The sequence below is a fragment of the Catharus ustulatus genome, chromosome 2 (assembly GCF_009819885.2).
Source record: "Catharus ustulatus isolate bCatUst1 chromosome 2, bCatUst1.pri.v2, whole genome shotgun sequence".
Classification (NCBI taxonomy): Eukaryota; Metazoa; Chordata; class Aves; order Passeriformes; family Turdidae; genus Catharus; species Catharus ustulatus.
Window position 1 is genome coordinate 1482331 of NC_046222.1, and position 23742 is coordinate 1506072.

The 23742-nt window shown below is 45.7% G+C and overlaps 1 protein-coding gene across 1 annotated transcript in view; it reads right to left on the minus strand.

Moving 5' to 3' along the window:
- Nucleotides 1-21747, minus strand: part of ADAMTS5 (ADAM metallopeptidase with thrombospondin type 1 motif 5) — a 35387-nt gene extending 13640 nt beyond the window's left edge. Inside the window, exons 1-3 of the mRNA XM_033086070.1 lie at nt 21541-21747; nt 19519-20298; nt 10064-10196 (exon numbers count right to left, since the gene is read on the minus strand). Coding sequence (XP_032941961.1) covers nt 10064-10196; nt 19519-20298; nt 21541-21747 — 1120 coding nt within the window. The remainder of the gene's footprint in view (nt 1-10063; nt 10197-19518; nt 20299-21540) is intronic.
- Between the last annotated feature and the right edge of the window lie 1995 nt (nt 21748-23742).

Below are 23742 nucleotides of genomic sequence, written 5' to 3' on the forward strand. Positions count from 1 at the left end.
GTGAAGTTAGGCAATGAGGGTCTCCAAGTGGAAAGGGAGTTTCATTTCTTAGTCTTTGCCTTGCTGCTAAACAGCCCTGGGTGAAGAAAAAAAGCTGGAGCATTGATGCAAAGAGTTTGGCAGATTAACATCCCATCAGCACTGGTTCAGTGTGGGATATGAATGATAGCTGGGTGCACAGCAGCAACTCAAGGATGTAATTTTTCAGAGTGCTCAGCATTTTATAGCACTATTCAGAACTGCCCAGACCTCTGTGACACAAAGCTTTCAGTGCTGTAGGGCAGAATTCCAGTTTGCCACAGCCTCTGGTACCACTCTGCAGCTCCTCACACACATAAGACGCAGTTTTGTTGTCTAGACAAATCCTTGATTGCATAACTATTTCACTCTTCAGAACTGTTCATTTTCTGCTAAGGACATCCCATAATTAAACAATACAGTGCACATATTCACAGGCCTGATAATGCTTCTGCAGCTTGGGCTGCTTTTGAGTTTCTGTGTTACCGAGGACACCTTTCTTTTTCTTCCTTCATAGAGACAAGTAATAAAACATTCTTTGGATATGAGGGAGCTTGCAGGTAAATTTCAAGCTCTTCCCTTTGAGCAGAGATTGAGGATTTCTTCATAACACTGCTGCAATTTAGCCTCCCTCCTCAGACAAAGGCTGGAGAGCCTCTGTGGAGGATTTCAGGGTAAATAAATAAAATTAAATGTTTCTCAGGCCACTGTTCAGCACAGAACATTTCATCCCAAACACTTTGGCAAAAGCAGAAGAATCTGAAACAGGGTCATCTCCTGGAAAGTGTCAGGCCACTGAATTCACCTTTAATTAGAGAGCAACGTAACTTCTCTGCTTTACAGTGATAAATGGGGTGAGCTGAGGACACACCTCATTAGCAGCGTCTACTTTGTCATATTAAATCAGGCCATTGTTCCAGTGCATGACAAGAACTAAGTCACTTACTTGGCAGACTTCAGCCCTTAGGAGAAGCTTCTCAAAGTATTTGTGAATCTCCCTTGTTATGCTTAAAATTTTCAAGAATTATTTTTAAAAGCCATCATGACAAGGAAAGAAGCAGTAAGTAGTGAATAATTTCCAAAACACATAATTCTACTTGTCAGTATTTGGGCTTCTAAATTAGCTACCAGTGATGTTAGTGGGGATAATAGCATTAAATATATGGATTTTGCCAGTTGAATTTGTATGCACACGTCCTGGGGTGACAAACACTTACATTCACTTACAAACACTGAATGCAACTCTTGAAGGATTTTATGGAGCTAAAATTGCTAATTCTTACCACAACCTAAATTTCTCCCTGTCCTAACTTTGCCTTTTAAGGCACTCTGACCAGACTTAGAAGTGATTAAAGCATATGATAAACTCCCAATGATGCTGAAATCCGAGTTTGCATTTCATTAAAAAGAATCAAAATCCCAACTATCACAGGGCTGTGTAATCTCTAAATACTGCCTGGCTAAGTTTTGCTCTTTTTAGCACAGAAGTGAGAACAGCAAAGTCCTTTAACACCTGTACCCTTCATCCTTTTGCATCCATAAATGCAAGAAGGGAAACTTCCTTTCTTAATTTGGGAAGTTTCTCCCCACCACTCTCACATGTAGAACCCTGCTGATGTTATGACATGACACTGGGGTGGTTTCTGGCATTTTCTGGTGGGGTGCTTCCCTTCCAAATTGCAAAGGTTGATCTTCCAAGTGACCCTGCACAGAAGCAGAGCTCTGGAGAAAGCTCTGGACAGAAGCAAAGACTCGAGGAACACAAATCTTACAAAGAAGGCTTTTAAAAACAATGCCAATTTTAGCCCCACCCCCTTTTGTACGAGTACAAACGTCAAACAAGGCTATTGAAGAAGAAGAAAAGGCTCCCAGCAGCTGTGTAAAATGATGACTGATTGAGAATGGGATTGTAGATCATCTGCTGTTTTCTACTTAATGAAGCATCTTACTGCTGCTGACAGTTCCCACTGAGTGAAAATGACATAATATAATTTTACCAGCAGGATGGTGTTTAGTTAAGTTATGCTGTAGGAATGCAGAAATGGTGAAGGAAACAGATGGAGGGGAGGCAAGGTTTGCCCTCTTGTAGCCAAGGATGCTTGCAAATTCATCTCAAACTCCAAAGAGACCAACGACCCAAATGGAGTGACATCCTCTCCTCACAGCTTTCCCTGCTGAAGGTCAGCATCTGCTGCAGCCCAACAGGAAAAAATACCTGTAATGGGTTAAAAAATGATCCCTACACCTTGCAGGAATGGGGGTATATCCCTAATCCACGGTGGGAATACTTCAGAGAAATTATGGCAAGTCAGTGAAAACTTTCATCCTCTCTACGGGTCAGAGCCCTGCAGGGAAAGCAGCAGTGCAGCAGAGTTGTGCTGGATGTGTGGTGAAGCAGCTCTTATTCCCAGGAACACTGGGAAGCAAACCAGAATCATGAGATATCCTGAGCTGGAAGGAACCCACAAGGATCATCCAAGTCCAGCTCCTGGCCTGGCACAGGCCAGCCCCAAGAATCCCATCCTGTGCCTGAGAGCATTGTCCAAACACTTCTTGAAGTCTGGATATTTCTGATTTTTCTTAAAAAAACAGTTCTACACTATCTGCAGAGGTTATCTGAGTGAACAGCACGGAAAATTACTCTGCTGTCATACATTTCTCACTGGTGTTTCAAGCACTAGAAACAAGAAAACAGAAAATATCCTCAACATACAGCAAGCCAAGGTGGGTCTCCTGGAAAAAAGCCACCAATCCCTGCTTATGGACAAGAATTTGGACAGCATGTTAAAGAGCAGCTCTTGCACTCCATCTGACCACAGGAGACATGCAAGGTGACACAGCAGGCTAACAATGCTGCAGGCACTGTAATTTGTTTTCTCAGAGAAGCTCAGCTCGGATGAAGCACGTCTTTGCCAGTGAGGTCACGCCTTTCACCTGATTTCCAGTTGGGAAACTGGGGAGCAAAAGAAGGTCAGGAGATTTGCCCCAGGCTACCCCGTGAGTCAGTGGCTCTCACGGGATCAGGGCTCAGGAAGCTCCTGGCTCAACATTCCTTGGACTAATCACCAGCCCAGACCTTCTGCATTAGGCTCCTGCTCTCCCCTTGGCTAAACTAAGATTGCACGTGGGAACTCTGTCAAAACAAAACCATTTCTGCTGGCATGGGCTGTTTTTGTAACTCCTGTGAGTATCTGACTCCTTGAGAACTTCATGCTGGCATCACTCAGGAATCCTCCTGAAGTCATGATGGACCTAAGCAATCACAATTAATAAAGCCAGTGTTTTTTTTAATAAACAGATGTGATTTGAATTACACAAGCTTACAAAAAAATTGCACAGAATATAAAACTGGCCATTCTTTTTTTTTTTTAATTAGTGAAATTTCCTTCCAGTTTTCTTTTCTTTGACTGCTATCAGTCTCTTATGAAAGAAAAAGGATTAAAAAAAAAATCACTCTGTCTTTTAAATCTCCAGCCCAGAGACAGTTTTTAATATTTCTGGCTTAAAGGAGTACTTCAGACTCAATGAAACAATAGTCTGGAGTACAGATTCTTCTCAGGAGCAGACATTAAAAAAAAAGCCTCAATCAGACATTCACCCACCAGTGCTGCAGACTTTACACAAAACAAACCTGTGCTGAGCTGGCTTGTTGTAACAGACTTGAGGGAGATCACAGACACATCACCCCTGTCAGACAGGCAATGTGGGCCAGGCAATCAGAGACCACTGTGTGCACACAGACTTTATAAATAATCATTAAAAAGATGCTGCCTTGGAGGTCCACACTGCATTAATTAATGGGGCATGTAGAAGAGAAATATTCATTTTAATGAAGAAGCAGGAGATGGTGACACCCATTTCACACCTGTTGAACTCAGAGGAACTTGGAAAGGACATAATTCACAGCAGGTATTGTCTGCTGCACCAGATATCTCCCCCCACAAAAATCTACATTATTGTACTGGTATTATCTACCTGCCAAGGAGGAAAGCAATTCCTACTTTATCCTGCAGTCTGGAAAGCTGGAGGCCCAGGCTGAACACGGAACTTCTTTCAGGATCATAAAATCAGAGATCACTTAGATTGGTTGGAAAAGACCATTGAGCACAACCATAAACCTAACACTGCCAAATCCACCACTAAACCATGTCCATAACATATTTTCTGATAATGACTGCTGTGAAATATTAGGCAAAACACAGAGTTTTACAGTTTGCTTTAAGCACCGTGTCTGCTGCAGGTGGAACGATGATATATTTTATATAACTTTACAAGTTAATAAAAATATTGCTGGGCAAGCCAAGAATTTTTACTCAAAATTTTAACCAGCAACCTTTTAGACAGCTGATGTTTTGCTTTTTGAGGCAGGAGCTTAATTTGCTGCCCCACCTTCAGCTCTTGTGAAGGCTTAGCTTTGTCTGCCCACCTTTTCTCTTAATCAAAAGGGTTATGTTCATGAAAGCTTAATTTGAGAGCTTTGCAAACAGAAGTCAATATAGAACTTTGAAAAAAGGTTCAAAGAGGGGGAATCAAGCAATTTTCAGCAGAGAAGACTTGGATGAGTGTACTCTCTGGTTTTTGTGATGCTTTAAGAAAGCAAATCTGCCTAATTATGATTACCTGGATATTTGCCTAAACTTCATCAGTCATGAAGGAAACATAATATGAGACTCACAACCTCCACTGTTTTTCTCATGTGGCTGTGAGACTCTGTGCCCTTGGCAATGTATCCCCCTTGAAATGAAAGGCTCCAGGAGATTTGTAGCTGTCAGGTCTGAAGCTTGTCTTTATCTGCTTTATCTTGACAGCCTTGAAATCAAAGGGCTGCATGTTCAGCAGAACATGGCAAAGAAAAGACTGCTGCATTTTGAGTGTACACAAAATGAGCACATGTGGGAAAACAAGGAGTGGGAGGATTTTTTGACTCTTCTAGGGACATCAAAAGACTCCTTTAAATATCACACACGTTGTTCTCAGTTTCATTTGTTACTGAAGAAGTCAGAATCAGAGTTTGCTGTAAGTTAGACATGGCCTCTCAGAGTTCATGGTATTCTGATGTATTTCAGTGAACAACACGAGCAGAGATGCCAGGAGCAATACCTCACTTCTAAAATGGCTTTTCTAAAGAAAATGATGCTCCCTAATAGATTTTCCTGATGGTGCTCATGACACTTTTGTCCTCAGTAGTGACAGAGGCCACAGAATGATGCCATGCTGGAAAAAATTTTGTACCAAACTCATTATTTAATACATGAAAAAAATTCTTGTCTGTGAGGGTGGTGAGGTCCCAGCACAGAAAAGTGGTGGCTGCTCCATCCCTGGAAGTGCCCAAGGCCAGTTTGAAGCAAGCTGCAATTGTGGAAGGTGTGCCTGCCCATGGCAGGGAGTGGAACTGTATCATTTTTAAGGCCCCTTCCAGCCCAAACCATTCACAATTTTCTAGTTTTAGTTTCTGTGCAGTCCCTTGGTTTCAGGCATTACTCAGCCCAGCTGTGGAGGATGTTGTGATAACTCCTCATAACCACAGAAAATGATGCTGAGCAGAGACCTAGAAAAGGCATCCTGTGCATCCCTCTGCCCTGAGGTAGCATCAGCATCCCCTGAGCCACAGCTGCTTCAGCCAGCTGGCTCCTGTGAACCTCCAAACCTCCCCAAGCACATCAGTCCTGCCCTCAACTGTCCTGCTTAGATGATTTTGGCTAATGCTTAAAGCAAATCTCCCCTGCTGCGATTTCAGGCCATTACCCCTTGTGCTGTCCCAGGTGGACATGGGGAATGATTTATTATGCAAATTTTTGCAGCAATTTTTTAAACATATTTGAAGGCTGCTTTTATCCCACACTTTGGCCTTCCCTCCCCCAAAGTCACATGTGAAAGATAAAAGGAAACTAATGAACAAAGGTTTAATTAGTTCCACGTAGCAATGCTAAAGCTATAGCCTAAAAATAAAATCCTTGGAAAGAACATCAGTAAACCATATTACTCAGGAGGACAGAAGGAGTAACTGCATGCCAGAGTGTTTGTGTCAAGAGGAGTAGGAACATTGCAAAAGGTCAAATGAACATTATCACTGAGAAAAAAGGCTGTATTGCCTCTTTTTAAAAAACTAAGTTTCACAAGATTGATGGAAAGAACAAAGATAGATATAATTTAAGCTGCTAGACCCATGTAACTCCCACTGAGCTGAACTGGAGCCTGCTTGGAGGTTGCAGGAAGGATGCTTTTGCATTTAAGGGCTAGATCAAAACCCAGGAGACTCTAGATCGAAACTCAAGTTTAATTCTTGGCTTTCCCTGGGATTCCTTTTGTGATTTGGGGAACTTCCTATTGATAAAACAAGCAGTAGCTCCACTCAGATCTCCTTGAACTCTTCTCATTTTGCTTTTGCAGATGGCAAACTATTTAGGGTGGTGGTATGGCTGTGCCAAATCACAGTGGGACTCCAGCACAAACTTCTGCCCATGACTGTACCTCAAAACACAGCACCAGGCTGCAAAACATGGATATATCCCATCACAAAATATGTCAAATGTAATTCCAACTGACTGATTGTGCCTGTTGCTGATGCTGGATCATGCTGATCTCCACTTGTTTATAATTCAGCACTGTCAAAGCAACAAATCTGTGATCCAAAAGGCCAGAGCGTTAGAGTGCAAATCTCATTGTTTTTGCTTCCTGATGGTTATTTTATTAAGGGATACATGGAAAGCAATGTAGTGCTACCCTATGAAAAACTTTAAATAACTGTTGAGATTATGAGCAATCTCACATTCTTTAATGCTCTCCTCCACATGTCCCCAAGAGGCAGGGACATGCATGAAGCAAGTAAACATCATTTTTTTGCAGACAACAGGCTGCTGATAAGAAGGGCTTGGAGAATGCCTACATGCTGTGCCTAAGCTCAGACAGCTCTGCAGAGCTGTGGAGGTGTAGCTGAAGGAGCTGCTAGAAGTTAAAAAGGCATCCATACGCCACAAGATGGTGAGGAACTGATGATTTCAGGCAAGAATCCAGGGGGTCATTTTTGTGAAAATGAAGCTACTGCTGTCCCAACTGACAGCAGTGTGTCTGTCCTCTGCTAGAAAATAACCAGATATGGATTTACTGTTGGTGGCTGGATGTCTTGGCAAGCTGTGATTTCAGAATAATGTTTATAGTATTAGCTCTGCTCCCCTGTACGCTGAGGAGAAACTGGATGATCACATTCCAAGTTATAAGGTTTCTGGCTTTTTGCTGCACTATCCTCTTTTTTTTTTCCCATTTGACATAGGAGACAAGCTATTACTGATTTTCCTGCATACAAGTAGGACAAGATTCAGGTCCTACCTTATCAAACTTTATATAAAGAGCTCCACCTCTTATTGCCAGCTAATTAGTTGTACCAAGAATGTGGCTGCATCTATTCCTTCCTGTGCTCTCCTTTACAGGCCTGTGGAGGTTTTGCCTGCTGCTGCTCATTCACTCTCTGCCCCTCAAAAACCACTGGTCAAAATCCATCTATTTTTTCTGAAAGAAATAAAACAAACATCTCACACATGATGTGGCAAAAACCCCTGGCAACAGAAGCAGCAGGTTTGTTCTGCAGCAAAGCTGCTTTTTGGCTTCCTGTGCACCAATCCAACCTGAGCCTATGGGCTGTGCATCTCCTGTCGGGTTGAGCTGCAGTTCAATTTACTTTGGTTGCCTTCCAGATAAAGAATCTGAGCCTGGAAAATGCTCTTGGATCCTTCAGGGGGGAAGCAAGAGTGTTCAGATCCCCTGAAAGTCAGAGTGAGGACACTCTGAGGATCAAGTCCATGTTAAAGATGTAGCATCTGCTCCCCATGCACAAAAAGGGACAGAGTGTCTCTGCTTCACTCAGTGGGTCACCCTGACCCTCCAGCTGACAGAAAAGAACATCCTGGGCTCACAGTATCCCCTCTGCCTGAGGAACTGAGCCACTGTAAAATTAAAGCTACACCCTGCCCACAGGACAGGGGAACTTGGAGATTTCTGGATTGTAGGAAGGAATCTGGTCTCCAAAATAAATAAAGCAAGGTTTTCCCCAAAGCGCTTAACTAAAGGGTATCTATGCCACACTTTTATTTTTCATCCTTTTTTGACCTTTGATTTAATTTAAGTACTCAAGCAATTTTAGCTGTTTTCTTCTCAGCTTCTCCCACTTCAGGCCACACACACAAAGATCATTCTGTGATTTGACACCCCTCCTTTCTTAAAAACTTCTGGTGAGGAGGAAAAAAAAAAAGAGGATGTTATTTTAAACAGCCTCAAACTAGAGGTTTTATATCCATTAGGGTTCTTATTTATTCATTTCAATTCATGCCTTTTTTACATTGAAAATTATAGTTTTTAGAGATTTCTGTAAATGCCTAGGTATGAAAATGGCCTTTCTCCAAAATGTACTTCTAGATCACTAAAAATAATTCACTTTTGCTTATATTTTCTCTGGGTGGAATTCAGGTAACAATGTGATCGTTTGCTGCTCATCCCTATCTTTACTGATCTGTGTTCTTTCCCTTTTAATCTACCTAAAAATGTATTTGTTGCTGATAAAATGGCAGGAAAGACATTGCTCTCCTCTTCACGCACCAGATCCATCAACAAGAGGGTTCTTCACCCAACTTTACCCTCTGACCCACAGCAGAGACATCATTTCTGTGTGCAAGGGACACAAGCAGTGTCCTCAGCACTCTGGCTTTGGTTGACAGGCTGAGTTTGCCATTTAACCCATCCCAGGTTTGTGATGGCTCATCCACAGCATCCACATCCCATGTGAATCTGTCTTCCTACACTGCCATAGCTCTCTCTAAATGCACTGAATTAGTGATTCCAGAGGACTTTTTATTTTGTTGTGACATTATTGCTTACTGAAATAAAATTTCTGCTTTGGGGACTCATTTTGTCACAATATTTCATGTTTTCATGCAATGCCTGATCCCTTCTCCAGCCACTACTGATGGAATTCCTTTGCAGAGCTGTAAGAGGAGCAGGGTTAGGATCACTTGTTGCTGAAGAGTCAGGTCATTTTCCATCCTTGATGACCTCTGTTTCCTCAGCCATATGTATAAGGCACTCAGCTCTCAGGCTCTACCTGCAAGCTCCTTGAAAATGGAACTGCTGCAATGATACTCCCAAAGCAAACTTTACTTTGGTTTGGCACAAGGTACAAGGCAATTCAGCAGCTGGCTCTCTGTGAAAGTTCTCCTTCCCTTGTTATTTCCTTCCAAGAATATTTTTTTAAAAAAAGAACATTCTCCACTTTCAAATTGCTGTTCACTCCCCAAAGCGAACATCCCTTATAGCAAATGTATTTCCAGTGAACACAGTTCACAAGACATCAGTAAATTAAACATGATCAAGATGGCAGCAGTATCTCTTGAAGGGATGTATCAGACAGAAGTAATATCCCAGAACAGAAACTTTCGGCTGTCTCTAATTCTATCTTAAACCCTTCTGAGGGGTACATGCAAGGCTCCTAATTTAATTGCTGTCCACCGAGGTGGAAACTGAAACAAAGTTAAACAGGTTTTGTGACCAAACCTTTATACTATTTCACTTACTACAGGATTCATAAATGTCCTTACCCTTACAAGGATACTAGAGTTACACAGGGTTTTTGCCACAAAGGCTTTTCTCTGCAGGTAACACAAGGCAAAAATCTTCCTAACAGCAGCGCATGCAACAAGTTGAAAAATGTGACTTATTTTCCAATAAATAAACGCATGCAAATTACAACAGATGGGTCAAAAGCTCTCTCAGGAGGGCCATGCACTGACATCTCTGGGCAGTAGCAGCAGCCTTTTGAATTTTCACTTCAACTGCTGCTTAGAAAGGCCACTGTCAGGGAGGAAACACCTACTGTGCGCCTTCCCCTGCCTTCTGATCCCTTATTAGTTAACCCTGAAGTGCATATGTACACAGCCCTAATCCCCAGGCGGGGCTCGGGGCCGGGGGAAATCTGGAATTAATTGCGGGGTATTTTGGTTCCTAATGCAGCTGTTGGGAGTGTTTGGCTTGGCAGGGGAACAGAAAAGGCACTGCATACCAATTTCGTGAGCCACCGTAAAAGCGGCGTGGAGGCCGTCGTCTTCAATCACCGCGCAGCTGCGCTCGGGGGAGCAGATGGTCCCAACGTCTGCCATTCCCAGGGTATCACAGGAATGATGCCCACATAAATCCTGCCCGGCAAGGGGAAAAGAAAAAGCAGAAAGAAAAGAAGAAGAATCGTTACAATGAATTTTTACACCCAGCAGTAACAACCAGTTAAAGTCGCCTTTGCCAATGGCAGGACTGGATGAAAACATCCGTGTGAAGTTCCAGCTAAAGATGGCAAAAGCACAGGGAGCCAATCTCTGGTAAGGTCAGTGGGTGTATTTTAATGGACTTTAAGAGGTTTTGGATATGTTCTGCAGCTAATTGTTGTTCGTTAAATTTGTATTTCTGCAATGCTCATGCTTGCATTGAGGTAGGTACTGAAAATATACTGTGGAAGCATTTCCTCACTGACAATAAACCCAGAAAATTCTCTTTATTTACAGAAGGCAAACCAAGGCACAGAGAAAGCCTCAGTTTCCTGATCAGTCCTTGAACCAGAGATCATCTTTCTTTTCTGAAGCCAATCTACACTCTCACTGAACAGAAATGAGATTGTTACATGTGCAACCTCATTCCACATCTGTCAGGCAGAACAATTAATAACGTGTTACCCAATAACAGACCAAGTATTTAGCAATTCTCAGAGATTGGTGAGAGTCAGTGATATGAGAGAGTGCAAAATCCCAACAACTGAACCACTTCTCCCATGTGTAGATATGGGGTGTCTCTGAAAACCATGCAGGTAGCATCAGGTTTTGTCTTTCAACTTTGGTCAGACTTTGTGTTTTATCACCAGCAGTAATTTCTCCACGCTTCTGTTGAAGCAGAGGGAAGAATATTAGTGTGAATGTGCATATATACACATATTTTGGATGAGAAGGAAAAGTAGGGGCCATGCTATTTGGAACACTTCAACATTTCATTGTGCTTGAATGACACTGTCATTTTCAAGGCATGACAAATGTTATTATCAAAATGATCAAAGAGCACTTTTTCCCCCTTCATTTTCAGGATTCTTTTCTTCCCTTCAGATCTTTTTCTACAAGGAGTTCCTTTTCTGAAGCCTTTCATAATTAATCCATCTGAATAAGAGACACTTTGTAGGAGGCTTCAGAGCAGCAGTGTTCACTGATTATGACAGGTTAGGCAAACTTGGAAACGCACAGGACTGAAATCCCACTGAAGTCAAAGAAAACTACACTGAGCGCACAGATACTATGACAAAGCATCACTGTAAAAATACAGAAAAATAAAAGAAAAAAGGCTTTTTTCCCCCAACAAAGACATTTTTCAACCTAAAAGCACAAAGCAGTGTTACATATATGGAGGAGAAATTTCAGGTTCAGTTCTGGCTTCCAGCAAACTATGAATGGGACAAGGAGACATAGTCTTAAGCTCAATGGTTAGGTTGGATATTAGGAAGAATTTCTTCACAGAGAGGGTGATTAGGTATTGGAAGGTGGAGTCACTGTCCCTGGAGGGGTTTAAGGGAAGACTGGGTGTGGCCCTCAGTAACACAGCCTAGCACAAGGTGGTGGTCACTCACAGGCTGGACTCAGTGATCTCAGAGGTCACTGCCAACACAACCGACCCTGAGATTCTGTGATAGAGCAGTGTGACCTGAATCCACACAAGTAGCTGAACTGAAATTCTTACACAAAGCACATAAACAGAAAGCAGCTTACTGGAGGAGGGCTAGACAGGTTGACAGTGCCAAAATAGCATAAACTGCATTAATTCAGGCTTTGTCTCTGTGTGCAGATTCTATGTCACTCAGTCTTGCCTGTATTTGGGTGTCATTATTACATAGGCACTGACATCAGTGCTGCTCCCAGCGTGGGCACAATGATACCAGCACCCAGATGCCTCATGCCAGTCAGGATTTACTCCCATTTGCACAAAAGAAGCAGATATACTTGGAATTTACACCAGCAGGCACAGCCAGACTTCACAGTGATTCACCAGGCTTGATGACACAAATGTAACTAAAAAAAGTAGGATTTTTCTACGCAGGCTATCTTGTAAACTTCTGTAGAGCTAATTCTGATGTGCTGTGTGGAGCATGGAACCATCATCTCACCTCAGCATCTCAAGGGCTATGCACAGGATTACAGTACAATGTCTTCCCTAGGTATCAGGGCTGTACCAGAGGCTGGTCCTAGAAAATCCCACAACAGGAAAGACATGAATCTGCAAACTGCTCACATGTAAAATCACCTAGCTCCTCCAATTCCCCATGGACAAGTCGGTGTCCTCAGATGTTGTGGGACCAGCCATCCCCAGAAAGGAGAAGAGTGCCCACCCTGGAGTCAGAAAGTGGTGAGCAGTGCTACAGCAAAGCCCTGGTCCCTCAGTAGCCCCGTGGCCACCTCCCTGTGGCCCCCCCAGGAATCCTGCAGCCGCCACCAAATCCCAGCTGGGAAGCAGCAGAGAGGCTTGTACAGGATTCTGGAAACAAGAAACAAGGATAGGAAATATTTTGTGGTATCAGTTCCTTTGTAAAAAGCTGTTATGGGGACGTCTGTGGGTTGCCCATCTGCTGCTGGAGCAGGGCATGCCATGGCTGTGCTTCCAGCAGAGCATGGATCGAGCACCCTGGTGTTCCCTGCCAATTCCAGCCCTCAGTGACTGCCTGAGGATGCTCATATGCAGCTAAGGCTGACATTATCAATAATTATTTAGGCAGATTACTGAGGGTTCCTCTAGGTTGTCATTGTCTCATTTACTTCTTCTCCTGCCTCTGCATGATTTGAACTGGAATCTGTTTCTATGCATAGTATATACTAAAAACAGAACTGCAGCCTATCAAGTGGCATCTCTGAGACAAATAATGTTAAAAGTTTGCTTTTGGGCCAATTCACCCATACCAGCTTCCAAACAGCTTGACTGCAATTGTTGTTACTGAAAATCATGCCTGCTTAACCATCAAACACTGGCTATGGATTATTCATTACCAGAATCAATAGTTGCATTTGGTTTTTTGCTTTCCTGGGCAGTCCTGGAAAGCAGTCTACGACTTTCATGAGGTAAACTTTCTGGGAGTACAGTTGAAGGTTTTATTTCCCTGGAAAATATTTTAATTTTTTTCTTAAAAACAGGCTTCGATGCAATGATGCAATCTTAAAAAATCTGTGTGGGTAGCCTCAACTTTTCATACTCCAGCTAAAGCACGAGGCAGGAGTGGACTCATGATACATAAAATCACTTTCCAATGATTATTTCACTCTTGGGTATTTTTTGCTTCTATTAGAAAGTTAATCAGCTACTCAGATCTGGATGCTCAATTGCTTGAAACAGTGTCAGAAGTTTTAAAGAAGGTTTTTGCTATTTCTGAAGGAGGAAAGCAACCTGGTCCTTGAGCTGCTTCATAGCAGTTTCAAAACAGAAGAATGACAAGGAAATGCATTTGTTATGCAGGAGGCAAGAGATGTTAAGACTTAAGCTTTGGCAAAGGAATGGCTTAGTAAAACTAAGCTGTACATCACAAGCCTAGTAGTTAATTAGACAGCTCATTAGAGGCCAAGTTTTCTTGGCATTCTAAATCCACCAGGAGCAGCTGGCTGGCTGCCATGTATACATGGCCTTGTTGTGAAGGGAGATAACTGTCACCATGTTCTGGCTGGAGCACGCAGTTTATTTCACCTGAAATATGTTCTACAATAGGTCTCAAAACAAGAATAAACTGTTCAGTGAAACCTGTTATTAGTTCAGAGCCCACTGACCAGATCCAAAACATGATGTGAGCACCAGAGTGGAGTTAGGTGGGATTTAAGGGCAGAAGAACATGCCCTCAGGTCTCTTGAGTTATCTGTCCCTCACAGGGCTTGCAGTTTGGGATCTTGTGGGCCCCAAAGTGCCACAGTCTCACAGCCTGGAACAGCTGGGCACTTTGCATAGTGGAGTTCACAGGTCTGATGTTCCTCCACCTTTGCCCGTAAGGAAAGCCGAGCCTACAGAGAAGCACAGCTAAAACTTTTAAAGTTCTGTTCACTTGTTCTTCTGCTCCCTTTGCAACAGCTCATCAGCTAGAGCCTCTTCCCAGTGAGAACATGATCCAGCTACAGATTCCTGCCAACTAGAAGCATATTTTTAGGACTGTATCGTCTATACCAGGCTCCTGCCATGCACAGCTGTGGCTCCTCCTGGAGCAGCCCCAAGCCCAAGGTTTCTCTAGCCCAGGCTGCAGCTGAAGTGCAGGCAAGTGAAGGGACCCAATTTTTGGTCCCTATTGCTCATCCTTCTTCTTTCCCACTGAACAGCCTGCGATAAATCACAGAAACAGCCTCCTCTCCTGAGGAACCCAGACCACCTCGCTCCAAGCGCTGCGCTCCACTCAGCGGCTTCAGGTCACGATTCCTCTCGTTCTCACCATATGAATTACTCACTAAACAGTGACAGACCTTTGGTCAGAGGGGTGGAAAGTTTCCTTAACACCTGGAACAGCTTACAACCTCCTGCTTAAGAACCTCTCCTGGGAGGTGGGCATACAGACCCAAAATCCCTCAAGCAGAGGAAGGAATTAAGTACGACTTTCCGACTTCCTGCAGCAGCGTTCCCACCACAGGGCTGGGCAGGGAGGGTGGGTGAGCTGCTGTCAGGAACACACACATCCACCCTTCCAGAGCTTCTCTGCAAAGTGGGTGAACTTCCACTGATGTTACAGCAAGGTGGAGCGGCACACGTGGTTTAAAAAAGTAATTTCCACACGAGCAGAACGGATTCTGGCTGAGGGAAGACTCACTGGGTTACTGCTCTGTCCTCCCCTGGCCACATTGTGAGAGGGTGGCCAAAGCCTGGTCACCTTCTGAGGAAAACCACAGTGGTGATACCTGCCACATCTAACAAAAATACTCCTAATGTATTTCCTCAGGAGATCAGCTTAAAAAAAACCCAAAGCAAACTACAGGTTATTTAAAATATTGACAAAATGCATATAAAGCATTTAGAATCTGCATGGGGAGGAGAAGTTTCAGCTATGAAACTGATGACTGATGAGCAGGTAAAAATGTGTGATTTAACCTGCCAAACCACAATTCCTTTGTGGGGAAACTCCACAGCATCCCTCCAGATCAGGGTGAATCAAACTTCTCCTGTCAGTTATGTCCCACTTTGTTTTCCCTAGGGATATTACTTAAATGTACTAGATGTGCAACAAAGTTGGTATGAAACTGGTATCCACATCACAATACAATTCCTTCACAGTAATAATAATTAACAGTGAAATCTATTCTACTGACCACTAGCACAGCGACTTGTTTTATTACTAGGGGATAATAATGGTTGGAAGATGATAACAGACAAAAGGAAAAAAAAAGAAAGAAGAAAGAAGTAGAGCCAAAGAAAGCATGTGCTCCATGCAATGAAATTATCATCTACAGAGCTGAGATAATACAAAGCTTGCTGTTAAATTTCAACAGCACTGCCAGATGGACAGTTAAACTAAATCAAACCCACCAGCCCTATATAATTACTGTGTAGAAAAAGGCAGGACAGTGGCCTTTGGCTCCAGCATGAACCCTGTGCTCAAGCCAGGCACGATGGCACTATCACAGATGATGCTAACAAGCACTTAGGAAAGGATATTTTTCTTGCTCCTAATGTCTGTATCTACTGTGAGAAACATCTATTTTAATCTATAGATGATTCAGAACTGGGGGGAAAGAAAGAGAGCTGGATTTTGTCCAAATGCATTCAACAGTTCACTTGAAATTTAACTAAGGGCCACTAATGAAATAGATTGGATGAATTCTAGAGGATAATTGCAGAGCAGGCCGGACCTCAGAAAATGAACAGTGTGAGTTCAACTGCAGTTTGCAAGTCCCATATAATCTGTTTTGCTGTGACAAATAATCTGGCAAGTGTTTTGTTGCACCCATAAAAATCTGAAGATAATCTGCTTCCAGCTTCTGCAAACTGTTCACTATAAAAAAGGCCGACACAGAATAAACTCTCAATTTGCTGTTGACTTCACTGCCATGGACAAGTGATCCAATCTCCAGGGAAAGAGGGCTTTGCAAGCTCTTGCTCCTCCCCACCATACAGCCACTTCTCTATGGGGTGGAGGACTCACCTGGCCACCAGAAGTGCATCTGTACACCACCATATTCCATGGAGGATGCTCTAGGATTCATGTGGCCCAAAGATTTACAGCTGCTGCCAAGATTCAACCACAAAGTAGTCCAACAGCAGGAGACCCATGTACTCTCTAAGGCTGTTATGGTCAAGCTGCCTTGAGGAAATTTAGAAATATCAGATAATTATCATGCCTTCTTACTGTCAAGTCAGACCTCTGTCATCCTTCATCCTGCTCCTCATAGGTAAAAATGAGAGATTGGGACCACTGGGAAAAGACACTTCTCATTAAATACATTAAATAATCACCATGGAACCCGGCTGAATTTCTCCAGTATTTAGTGACAGACAATTTCTGCGTCCATTGAAGGTTTTCACATGGCCAGACATGCAACTCTAGGGCTCTTGCATTTACAGAGTAAACACAGGACCCACTGCAGCTAATGGACCCTTGCCATCACTGATAATGAACACAAAGCCTAAACACAGCTTTAAGATGTTGCCTGTATCACCCCAAACTGAATCCATGATCATACTGATTTACTGTGATCTGCAGGATAATTGCTTTAAAGCCCTTATCCAATTAAATACAGATCATGACCAGACCTAAGTGCCTGTTTTAACTCAGAGTCAGTGAATTTCCTTCTAATACTTTTTACATGGGAAATACTTCCTAGTATGAATGATGATGATGACAACCATAATTTGAACTTATATAATATGAACCACTACCAAATTAATAATAAAGAAGAGCTGCCAATGCACTCTCACTCGATCCATGGTTACTAATTTATCTTTAAAGAAGTAAAGACAACCAAAGAGGATGAAGCAACACTGCTGAATTCTGTCGGGATTCTTCCTTTATAAGGAACTCAAATAAAGCCCTCTTTTGGTGTAAAAAAATAGCATCCAATCAAATGTCACTCTGGAACAAAGATAATTATTATATTAGGGATTTGTATGGCACCAGCCATGCACAATGCAGATTCTATCTACACAAAACCAATTCCATACAGCTGATGCCATGCATTCAGCTGACAAACCATCTGCAAATATTATTCTGTTGACGGAGAGACACGAAGCTCAAGGTGGCCTAAGTTAGTAAACAACGATGGAAAATGTACCTCACGCGTTTGCCCAACGCCTGAAACCCCAGGCACTTAGAAAGAGACATCTGGATGTTCAAAAATCAGCATGACGATATTCAGAGCCCATCAAAACACGCAGCCACGGCTTGGCGTCTTGTAGCTTAGCAACCAACTTCATCCATCCAAAACAGAGTTGTAAAAGTGGTGTTCTCCTGCCAACTGCTGCCACTCTCATTGAAAAGCTAAACTGGAAAAAATCTCTCCTTTAGTTCAAAGTGGGGCTGTTTTCTCCAGGAAACATCTCCACTGCTTTTTCATCCTTTAACCCTTTGCGTGTTTACATTCCACAGGGAGCAAATAGATTCATGTTGACATTTCAAGGGTAAGCGTATAAAAATCGTGTGGGCTCACACACACTCTCTGCAAAGAACATCATGAACACATGTAGCAAGAAACTCCAGTCTGGTTCTTAATTCAGTCAAACACTGCCAAACAATGTCCGTGTGCACACAGCAAAGCATTAAAGCAGATTAAGTTGTCCTGAACTGCATCGAGCAGCTAATCCCAGAGTTAAAGCTGTTAAAATGTAAACCAAGAAAACACAAGTCTGTGCTTTTTTCCTCATGAAGGAGCCCTGAGTAGCACTGCAAGCAACATTTGCATCTTAAGAGGGGAAGGAGACCACAGGCACTGCGGTGATTTGTTTATTCTATGCACCACTTACATCCCAGAGAGGTAATTCTATGCATAGCTCATGAGTCTTTGAAACTGTGGATTACTGATTAGCAGCACTCTCTTATTCAGGCAGGAGGGTGTCCATGCAAAGAATTACAGCTGAGCATCTGTAAAGCAACTGCACTTTAAAGTCACATCCTATCTCCATCCAAATTAACTTAATAATTGGTGCAAAGGTTCATGGTCACCACCCTAAGCATTCCTGAATTGTCATATAGCCAGGGAAATAAGTGGGGATACTGGCAGAGAGAAACTCTTCAGAGAGAAGTGATGGATTCTGGCCCAGGCTTAGTAAGCCATTAGAAAAGATGTTTACAGCAAACCCAAAAACATTCTGACCCACTCTAGGCAGACTGCTTTCATTCAGGTTATAGTGATAAAAAAATGAAAGCCTGCAAATTGCACTTATGGGCTTTAAAGTGCTAAAAAGGGCTCCTGTTGTACAAGTGATGCCTGACACAGAACTTCAAGTTTCAACTATTTACAGCTATAAAAGCAAGCCAGGCGCTTTTTTTCCCCCCTTCTGGAGCAACTCCTTCCACAAACCATCCAAAGCATCCTTTTTGGCAGGCTCCTCCGATGTAGCAAAGCCGGAGAACTCAAACGAACGGAAAGTCATGCAGTTATTTTTTTCGTACTTGGGGAAAGGGAAAAAAAGAAAACACCAAACCCAAACCGCTGAAGGGATATTCTTACAGAACTTCATTGCATAAACTCGGCCACATGTCTACCAGAGCAATGTCCCTTAACGACCTCTGGCAATGTAATTAATCAACAGCCCAGCGTGGAGCAACAAGGCACGGCTCCGCATGGGCAACACCAGCAGATCCAGCCCACAGCTGGTCAGGGCACCCACTCGGGGGTCGGGACAGGGACTGCAGCCCCTTGCCACCAGCCCAGCTCACTCAGCCTGTGCAGCCCTGTTTACCTGCGGTCTGCATTTACGTCCTACACCTGAACCACAAGTGCTGCTGGCTTCCACTTCGGTGGAACTATTCCTGCTAGGAACAGAGTCCCAAGGTGCTCCACAAGCAAGATGTCTGTACTCTTAAGGGGCTCTCCACCACTTTCACCAGCAGGTTTGTCTGGGGACTAATTTAGGCTAGAAGTGCTATCAGCCCTTCCCGACTGGACCAGCTCTGCAGAGCGAGAGCAGCCGGGAGTTAAACACCATCTCGCAGGGACAGGCAGGACAAAGTCATGCCTCAAGCAGAGGGATGATGTTAGGTTGAGTCCCACGACCACAGTTCTCACCTCTCCACCGCGCTGGGGTGCCAGCACTGCGCTGGTGTACCCACAGCGGGGGTGACAGCACACCCAGGGCAGGGGACACGCACAGATCTCCACCCTCTGCCATCCCTGCGATGCTGCGCTGCCCGATGGACGAGCCGGATCCGTGAGGGGGAGGCGAAGCGGAGCAGGGAGGCCGGGAGAGCAGCGGCCTGGCCACCCAGCTCGAGGGACACCTGGAGGCTGTCACGGCCACGCCGATGGCCAGGGCCATGCCTACCTCACGGGTGAAGAGGATGGCGGCATCGTAGTGCTCCTCGTGGTCATCGTCGAGTTGGTTGTGCTGGTGCTGCCACTTGCAGAAGTTCTTGAGCGTGGTGGCGGCGTTCCTGTTGACCTCCAGCCCCTTCTCCTTGTCGCCCAGCGCCACCACCTTCACCACGGCCAGCCGCACGTGGTTCTCCAGGCTGGCGTGCGCGTAGAGCCGGGAGGCGATGGAGGCCAGGGTGAGCAGGTAGTGCTGCAGCCCCTTCCCGTACTTGCGCACCATGGAGGCGTCGGCCACCAGCAGCAGCTCCACCTGCCGGGCCCGGGACACGGAGCGCCGCCGCCGCCGCCGCCGCCCGTCCCCGCCCGCCGGCCTGGCGGGGTCCCGGGTCTCGCAGCTGGTGCGGGCCGGCACCGTCTCGAAGCTGAAGCGCTCCCTGCGGAAGACGTGAGGGGCGCGGGCCGGGCCCTCGCCGTAGATCCGCGCTCCGGCCTCTCCCCGCGCGGCGCGGCGCGCCGGGCGCACGGTGTAGCGGGAGCGGCCCACGGCGAAGAAGCCGTCGAGGCCGCCGCAGAGGTTGAACACGGCGAGCGAGCGCGGGCTGCCGTCCACCGTGCCGCGGTAGTGGCAGCGCGGCCCGTCGCGCTCCAGGTCGAGCAGGAAGCGCTGTCCCCCGGCGTAGAGCACGTAGCCCGCCCTGCCGCCCCCCGCGTAGGTCGGGTCGAGGCGCCGCACGGCCCCGCGGGGCGGCCCGGGGGCGGGGGGCCGGGCGGGCGGCGCGCCGGGCTCGGCAGGTGCGGGCGGCGCGGCGCGGCCGGCACGGGCGGCCAGCAGCAGCCACAGCAGCGCCGGCAGCATCCTCGCCGGGGCGCGGGGCAGCGGGGCGGCGGGGAGAGTGATTGTGGTGCTGATAATGCTGGTGGTAATAAGGGGAGACGGCCTTGGGGAGGAGGCGGCCGGCGGAGTTGAGGGATGGGAGGAAAAGGAGAGATGCGGGGAAAGGGGGAAAAAAAAAGAAATAAAAAGGAGCAGCAACGACAAGAAAAAATAAAAATTAGGAAAAAAAAGTTCTCCCTCCCGAAGTCAAGTGTGAGCGGGAGAGATAAAAACGTCAACAAAAGCCGCTCGCGTGTGAACTTTGTGTTTCTCTGCAGGGAAGAGCCGGGAACACATGGAAAGAGAGAGAGAGAGGCAAAAAAAAAAAAAAAAAAATTAAAAAAAAAAAAAAATCCCAAGTCCCTGCTGCCGGGGAGGCAAAGTGAGGAGAGAGGAAAAGGAGGAGAGACGGCTCGGAGCCGGCAAGTAGAGAAGTTTGAGCACTTCCCACTCCTCTTGCACTCCTCTGCTGTAGTCACCGGATCATCACCAGCAGCAGCAGCAGCAGGGGCAGGTCTGCTGCGACTCGGCACTTTGTCGGGCTCCGGTGGGCTCCTTTCCTTCTTCTGCCCTCTTTTGTTTTGAAGAGAAGGAGGAGAAGGGGAGAGAAGAAATTCAGGCACCCAAAACCGCGTCGATCGCCTCCGGTGAGATGGTTAAAAAGGAAAAAAAAAAAGAAAAAAAAAAAAGCCCAAGAAGCGGAAAACGTCCTGGATTTCTGTAAAAGCCCCCTCCCTGTATCTTTCCTGTTGTTGTTGTTGTTATCCCCAGTCTGTCGATGTGAACAAGAGGAGAAGGGAGAGAAATGTGAAGATGAGAGGAGGTGGAACAATGAATTTATAGCGGAATGCCATCCTGCAATGGCAATTTCAACAATTCGTCACTGCAGGCTGCCTCTTAAAGGGAGAGCTTCAAAACCACCACTCCCACACTTCCTTCTCATTTAATCAGACAGAAGGAGAAACTTGAGGGGAGGCGGAAAGGGGGAGGGGGGGCGGCTTCGGGGGGAGGAGAAAAGCAGCGAGAGTGAGCGGAGAGAGGGAAGCAGGAGAGCAGAGCCGGGCAGGGACGGGCAGGAGGAGGAAGGTGTCGGGGGTGTGTGTGGAAAAGGCGAGGTTTGCCCCGGATCGCCGCAGAGCTCGGGATGTCCCCGCTTACCTCGCGTCCTGCCGGGCTGCGCTCGCAGGGCTCGGGCACGGCGAGGAGGAGGAGCAGGAGGAGAGGTCTGTGCCCGGCTTCGGGGCTCTCTGCCGGGCTGGGGGAGCCCCCGGGTCCCGCCGTGTCCCCGCTCGGCCCCGGCCCTGCCCGGGCAGCGCACAACTTCCCGTCTTTGTCTGGGCAGCCTCCGTGCGCCCAGCCTGTCATTAGTGCCGGCGAGCTGTCATCCTCCCGGGCGGGCTGGCTGCCCCGAGCCCGGAGCGGGGTGGGCGGGGAGGATCCCTGACCTCCGGGATGGCTTCGGAGCCTTGGATCATCCCCCGCTGTCACACACCCCGCCGAGCCCGGCCCCCAGCAGGGACACAGGTGACTGCAGGCCCCGCAGCGCTGCCGGAGGGTCCGCGGGGACGGCGAGCAGCTCCTTCCCTGCCCAGCTCACAGAGACAGCGAGGCACCCCTGGGCATTCCGCTGAGTTCCCCTGCTGAGGTCCGGACCCCGCACCGACAAACGAAAGTGCTCGTTTCTGCCGTGTTTCCTCTCCACATCCCAGGACAGTGCCAGGAACAGGTGTTCTGGGATGCAGGGCTCCAACCTCAGCCTCACCTGCAAGCAGCATCTCGCTCCCGACCACTCTGGAAAAGAATGATGTGCACACCTGTAATGCCTGGCAGGGCAAGGATGGGTGGTGGGATGCACAGACCTGCCCCTGCAGCTTCCAGGGGCTGCTTAGCAAGTCCACCATTTCTTTAAGGAACAGCTTAACTAGAACCACTAATCTTCAAAAATTAATATTCCCATGTAAATGATTGCATTAACAAAACCTTGAGGTTGTGTTTATGAAATGTTTACTCACTAAAGTTTTACAAGTGTTCAATCTTCTTTTTCCATTTTCTGGAAATACCTGTGATACCTGTGAACCAAAGTTCACTTCTGAACCTCCTGCTATTTCCTTTTCTACATTTCAGTGTTCTGTCATCCCCAGAAATTCTTGACTAGAGTCAGTAAGCTTCAAAATTAATAAGAGCTATGTATTAGGAAGGTCACATTAACTTTTTTTTGGGTATTGGGCCAGGACTTTTCAACATTTAAAAATTTAAACATTTTCTCAGTTACTTAAGCTTGTAATAAAGTTATAACAGCAGAAAAAAAATTTAAAGAGAGAGAGAAGACATATTTTGATTGAAAAAAAGAACCTGTAATTTTCTTGGATGGGTTTTACTTTTCCTATGAGCCCAATGCATGTCTGTTCAGTACCAACAATATTTTTATTGACTTCACTGGGACCTGATTGAGCCCTGGATTTGCAAATGTGTCTGGGTCCAAACTCCCAGATACCCCTGGGAGAGGCACTAGAGATGAGATCTGGGATAAGGAATGTATTTTGGATAACAACCTCAGCACATCTCATTAAAGAAGTGTTAGTTTGTCAATGAAAAGGCATATGGTGCACAAGAGGCCAGTGTAATGTTCTCCCATGCTGCAGCCTAATTCCAACTGTCCGGCCATATAACCTTGGAAAAACAGGAATGCTTAGAAAGGCTGGTGATAATTAAATGGTGTGTCCCCCTGCTCATCTCTGAGTTGTCTTTGATTTCCCAAATGACAGAAGAAGTTGGCTGGGCTACCCTGTTACACCAAGCAAGGATCCAGGATTTCCAGGAAGGTACAAATTATTTTGTGCAAACCATCCCACAGATTAGGAAATCTGTCCTGTTTGCATTGCAAAACTGCAATAACTCAGCACAGCAGTGCAATAATGGAAAGATACCTCGTGCAATGACAGGGAATGTCTTTTAGTCTGAGAGCCGGAAGTGTAAGGATAAATCACTGGAATGAATCATCTCTTTCCTCACATTTCTGCCCTCTTAGCCTCTTTTTACAGATAGAGCACTGCCTTTAAACAAGAAAGCCTGTTAGCATGTCCCAAGTTGTGGATGACACTAAATCCTTGTCAAACAGCTCTGACCTGGAAATTTCAAGGCTGACCTTTCCCAACTGAGAGATAGAGAGCCACAAATCCTCGATTAGCTTTGAGGCACAACACAAGTCTTGTACACTCTGGATCGGATTCAATCCTGATGAAAGAAGACACAATCCTCTGGAGTCAATGGGAGCTACAGGCTGCTGTCATTAAAGTTGTGTTCCACCCCCTGGGTTTGTCCATGAAACTCTTTGGGATCCTGCAAATAACAGCCTGGGTA